The sequence below is a fragment of the Semicossyphus pulcher genome, unplaced genomic scaffold (assembly GCF_022749685.1).
Source record: "Semicossyphus pulcher isolate SPU_LCO1_2020_fin unplaced genomic scaffold, fSemPul1.0.p SCAF_8, whole genome shotgun sequence".
NCBI classification, from domain to species: domain Eukaryota; kingdom Metazoa; phylum Chordata; class Actinopteri; order Labriformes; family Labridae; genus Semicossyphus; species Semicossyphus pulcher.
Genome location: NW_027211759.1, coordinates 10,620,576 through 10,626,575, shown reverse-complemented (window position 1 = coordinate 10,626,575; position 6,000 = coordinate 10,620,576). Strand labels below are relative to the sequence as shown.

General features: G+C 41.4%; 1 protein-coding gene across 1 annotated transcript in view; it reads right to left on the bottom strand.

Moving 5' to 3' along the window:
• Positions 1–1,728: 1,728 nt before the first annotated feature.
• Positions 1,729–6,000, bottom strand: part of LOC138612527 (A disintegrin and metalloproteinase with thrombospondin motifs 20) — an 87,300-nt gene continuing 83,028 nt past the window's right edge. Inside the window, exons 35-40 of the mRNA XM_069685838.1 lie at positions 5,125–5,219; positions 4,931–5,025; positions 4,687–4,820; positions 2,368–2,459; positions 2,084–2,188; positions 1,729–1,818 (exon numbers count right to left, since the gene is read on the bottom strand). Coding sequence (XP_069541939.1) covers positions 1,729–1,818; positions 2,084–2,188; positions 2,368–2,459; positions 4,687–4,820; positions 4,931–5,025; positions 5,125–5,219 — 611 coding nt within the window. The remainder of the gene's footprint in view (positions 1,819–2,083; positions 2,189–2,367; positions 2,460–4,686; positions 4,821–4,930; positions 5,026–5,124; positions 5,220–6,000) is intronic.

The window sequence follows — 6,000 nt, the reverse complement described above, 5'->3', positions numbered from 1 at the left end:
TACTGTGTCACGGCGTAACAGATGAGAACTTTGTCTGTGTGGTGCAAAATAGTCTAAAAATAAAAGAATCTGCAGTGTTTAGGAAATATTTCCTCACAGTACTAGTGTTAATCTCTATTTTTTTCTCTAACATGTTTTGTTTTATATCCGACAGCAGATAGAAGCAGACAGACAAAAAAAAAAAGTTGTTCTAAAGGCTCCTCAAGTTCTCCTAAAGTTTGACCTCTGACATAAGGCAGGTCTTGAAGGACATCAGTAGTTAGTTTCTAGCTTATTCTTTCTATAAAACCCAGTGGAACACTTTCACATTTTGGCATACACACTTATATGGGAGGATTGATACCACTCTCTCGTATGTGCTTTAAATGTGAAGCTACCAAGCTAGCAGCCAGTTAGCTTAGCTTCACACAAAGATAGGAAAAAGGGAAAACAGTCTGGCTCTGTTCAAAGGTAAAGATGACAGACCGACGGTGCAGTCTCTTCCTGTTGTCTCATCTGTTTGCCTAACAATCTTGTGAGTAATGTCAATTCAAGACAGGAAGTTACTAAGCTTTGCACAAAAATACTACATGTTTACTGCTTGGGTATAAACAACATGCTCTTTTCTACACTTTGGTTTATGTGTTCATTACACAAATGGGATACAACATGTTGATTTATGAACTTTAGAAATACTGGAAGGAAGATTGTGTTACCTTCAGGCACAGCCAGGCTTGCTGTTTCCCCTCGTTTCAAGGCTTTGTGCTAAGCTAAGCTAACTTACTGCTGGTGTTAGCGCTATATAAACCATAAACATCATTGGTATCAATCTACTCATCTACCTCTTGAGAAAAAGGTTGAATAAAGTTAATGCCAAAATGTAAAAGTATTGTCAAGATAATCTGCATTTAGTGGTCTGCAAAAAATACTGTGTTTTTGTATTGCTTGTATTATGTAATCAGCCTAACGTGTGTTATACTATTAAACAATAATACAACTATCTGTCACCATCTATGTCAATGTTTGTATCACTTCTTTGTCACCAGAGGTTTGCGATCATTATTACATACATGTGGTATTATTATACTTTCTCATTGATTTCAAGTCAGTACGATAAGTGGTAATTAATGCCTACAGTGTAGCTGTAAATAAAAATATCTATATACTGTGGAAGTTAACATATAACAAGATTAGATCCAAGTCTGGAGATTTATTTTTACTGAACATTTTTTTTGCAGAATATGTTTCACTTCAAAGAATACCAAAAGATATATTTGTTCTTTAAAGATGAGTACTCCTTTCTTGAAGAAAGAGACTAGTGTATTAGGTTTCTCTGCTATATGTGTTGCTGCGTTCCCAGTGTTTCTTTTTGAGTGTTGTATCCCTTTGTTCAATGCTAAAAAATGCATAACAGTGTCAGAAAAAGAAAGCATTTTAGGTTCCAAAGCGCAGATGTGTTTGATATCATGCAACACTGTTGGCAAGCAAATATTGCTGGCTCTTCTTCAGGGTTTGCAATTTGGATGACGGACCTAAGAGAGGCCCTGCAGTACTGTACAGTACGTAGTGTCTTGTATGTTTTAGCTGCCATTTGGGAAATGGGGATGTTGCTGTAAGATGACTACTGTTAAAAGCTCCTCCACCACACTCACAGATGACTACAGGCTCCAATAAATCACCCTTAATGTGTGTTCCTGGGCTTATGTCTTCAGTGTAGAGTTCAGGGTTTGGTCTCTGCATGCATTGCCCTCAGTGGACTTGGAGGAGTAGGCCGTTGTGAGCCTGGGGAATGCACTTCCCACAGAAGCCACCACAGCGGCCGTAGATTCTTGTTCCGTCCTACAGACGAAGACAAACGAGGGAGGAAAGAGTGGGCAAAGGGCAGAGTTTTACGCAGAGAATGGAAGCTTCATAAATGTCAGAAGGGATTTCTCATGAGTGAATCAGACAGAAATACTATGTGGAAATTCAGATGGCATTTCAGAGCAACAATATAATTCCAGTGCTCCAAGACTCAACATTTAACAATATCCATAACATGATCCGTCCATTCCTTAGGGGGCCAAATAGCATCTGTCTCACAAAAGCTACTGTTGCCTCTTACCTCAGATCTGTGGACTTTGACAGAAACATAGTTGCCCTGAGATGTCCACTTGGTGGCCTCAGCAACTTTGAGCCCAGTGCCGATCAGATTAATGCTGAACTGGCCCTGAAAGTATACAAAAGACTGAGTTACATCTGAGCCGTTATTTAATCACAAGGTCGAGCTTATTCATATCTGCAGAAACGTTCTGTGGCAATAACGGCATAAGAAGTTGTTGCAAAGGTCAAGGTTGTACTCCCTGACACATGAAACATTTCTTTGAGGCTACAATGTATTTCACCAACCTGTGGACACTTGGCTGCACTATAACAATCTCCCGCTGTAGCAAAGGGCACAGGTCGGCCAAGAAGAGTCTGGGAAAACTGGAGGTCTGTGACTGGTAAACAGCAAAGATACAAATCTAGAGTCACAATGTGCAACAGCAGAAGTAAACATAGATTAAAGACAGCTGCTGTAAGGTAAATAACCACATAACCACAACTTCATTGCAGGGTTGATGTCACTTCACTGACACTTCACCAGATGTTTAAACTATTTTAATAGACTTCTGCACAAAACTTCTTGTAATGAGATTTGTGGTTTAAATTAAAATCCAGTAATTTATCTGTTTAATAACTCCAACTCCTAATCCATTAATCCATATTCAAATCTATTTAATCTTTAACAATTTTACATTTAAAAACGTTATAAATATCTTACATTCAAAAAGTGAGAATCAAAGATTGACGTCCAAAGAACTAAAGCTCATATTCGCCATGATATGTTGCATTATGTAATGGCTTTAAATGCATTCACTATATTCATATGCCATTTTAATGCACAGCTCAAATTCTGGTATAATGTCATAGCGATGCATCTTTAGATCGGTTGTACCTATGTACCTCTTCCGGCTTGATAAGAAACTGAAAAGGCATCGGGTAGTTAAAATTCTGACGGACATTGGGCCAAATTAAAAGTGAAAATAACATTACCCATTAGCAACCGTCACATCCTAGCTAATATTACTGCTAGCTAGAAGGCTGGATGCTACTGGTACCTTTTAATTGCATTGTACAATACAACAGGAAAGGCATTATTCGCTAACGGAAATGTTAGCGGTGTAAGGAGGTGGTTTCAATGTTAGCTGTTCTTTAATGCAAGCTAATGGGTTATGAAATATGTTGTTTTCATAAAGTTAAGACTGTTTAAGCTTTTCGTATCTTAACATCACCTCTTTACCTTTTTAATAGGTAATGTAGGCATTCAGCCACTTCCTGGCTAACGGTAGTATTCGCTAGGAAGTGGCAGAACGCTAACATTAGCTGTTGTCTCACAGTAGCTAAAGGGTTATGAACTATGGGTTGTTTTCATAAGGTTTACACTGTTTAAGCCTTTCCTATCATACCTTATAACATTTTTCAAAAAGTAATGTTAGCATTTAGCCAATTCCTAGCGAATGGTAATATTCGCTAGTGGCAGAAAGCTAACATTAGCTGGTGTCTGACAGTAGCTAAGGGGTTATGAAATATGTTGTTTAACTTGAAATATGGCCCGATTTCCTGCATTTATACAACAAACAACTTGAAACACGACGTTACACCTGCCCTTAAAATCCCACCCTGAGTGCGACGTCAGAGGAAAATTGCTGCCGTGTGAATATAGTCAACAAAAATCATAGAATCCAGGTATCGTAACAACCATGAACCAGATCCAAAATTAAACCAGCAATGTAAATTGTGCACAGTACTTACTCTCCTCTCTCAGATGATAAAAACGTTAACGTCAGTGTCTCAGTCTGAACCTGACTCTCCTGTCCATTCCCATTTACCCGCATTGTCACACATGATAGCCATGACCAGTACCCTTTCCTGCCCTCGCTTCATGTTGCCTGCTTAAGATGGTGATAAAGTTCATAAGATGCTTCCCTTCATCTTGAACTCATTACCCCCCCAACCCCCTCTTCAAGCCAAATTAGTACCATGCAGAGAGGTAGGGAACATGTGCTGTCAGGACCCAGACAAGGAGAAGACATGGGAGGATGATGGTGTAGGTTCTAATCCAACTTCCCTTCAGTACACACACACACTGTTCGGTAATCCACACTTTAATCAAAGGCATACTTGAACACAACAGGGAAGGTGGGGCTGCCTGTAATAATTAACAGAGGAATATGGCCTGAAGATGTGTGTGAGTCTGTGAATGTATGATTGCTTGCATGCTAGTATGAGTGTTGGATATCGATGGGACCGCATGCATGGGCGTGTGCGCTTGTGTCTTAGCCTTTCATCGTGTGTGCTTGCCAAAGAAAAGATGTGCGAGGCGACATCACATATTGTCTGTCTGTGTTTGAGTCTGCGTGTGCACGCACGCATTCCTTTATTCTCGTGCTCACGTGTTTGCGCTGAGAGGCCCGGTTTCAAGTCCTAGTGATGTGAACACACAGCGCTGAAAGGTCATTATTTTGATTTCAGAGGAGAGAGTGTGGGGAACGCTGCACGTATAACATTTGGACAGCCTGGGCGATATCAAGCACATCAGTACGAGGCGTCCGAGGGTTAAAACAACACTAATGTGTGGTCTCATTACAGTTGACAGTGTAAGGCAATAACATAGTAATTACGCACTCATTATCCGCAGTGAGCTCAGGTCCAGGCGAACTTTGTGGAAGAGTGTGTATCCTGCTGCGGAGTAGTCGTTTCTGCAATTGCAGTCTTGTCTTCGGCTGCCGTTATACGGACATTCAAAGGGGTTCAGCAACCTTTGCATAAGGAACAAAGTATTAGCAGTTATTTAAGAAAAACACACTTCTAAAAATCCAATTCAAACACAAACACTGAGGCACAGCAGTCAATGCTGCATCAAACACACCTGTGCCCATACACCTCAGAGTAGTTGTCCGTCTGCCCGCTGCGCAGGGTCACATACTCCTTTGGGAAATCAGTCTGCATCTCCGCACAGTAAATCTGAGGCCAAACACATGGAGACACCAGATGAGAGTCTGCGGGGAAGCTGCGGGTTGAATCATGACGTGTGCAGGAGCATCTCTGACAGCGCATACACACCTGTAGGATCCGGGACTTGACTTTGAGATAGTATTCCCCATCTATCTTCACACCCTGTCTCATCTGGACCTCTCGGCAGGAAGTGAACAACTGGCCTGGGAGAAGAAATATGCAGGGAGGAATGGCAGGTTTTAATGCAACAGCTGGGGAAACAGGACATTCTGACATTGAAGACTGCCACCACCTTTAAAGTTCGGCCAATCTACTTGTGCAGCCAAGTCCATAAATCTGTTAACAAATGTTAGAAATATTTCAAAAGCTAATAAATGACACACTTCTATGAGAAAGAATGTAACCTGGCTCTCGTCTTCTTAAATGAGAGCTGGTGTTAACGTCTCATTATTCATGTCGCCTCCCCTGTTCTCCCAGAGTGCTGCCGAGCTCATATCACACTGATTGGCTGATTAGCTGATTAGCCGATTAGCATTAATACTCGGCTGTCATCCGAGCATATCATTTTAATTTCACCAGTGCCTGACTTGGCAGAAGCCAAGTCGGGAATGAACAGCTCAATGCGCCAGCACTGAAACATCTGAAATGTGGGGGAGCCATTTACAAACGTTGGCCCGCTGCCGGGTTAAACAGCGCTTGCGAGTTCACAATGAAGCCTGCGCTGCCCCCGGGCGTTTTTACAGACCGTCCATATTGCAATTTGTAGAAAACTGCTGACTGTCTATTTATTGGTCCACTAAGTAATCACTTCAGGAGGCTTTAAGCGGAGGTCCCTGTTCTGCCTAATGTGTTAAAACAAAGCAAAAAAGTTCAGCTTCTATAAACACAATCAGATACGGTGCTGGTTGCCGTACACTGCACAGCCAATTTAATACCACCGCTCTACACATTCCTGGCGGGCGATAAAGCACTACATGGATAAGA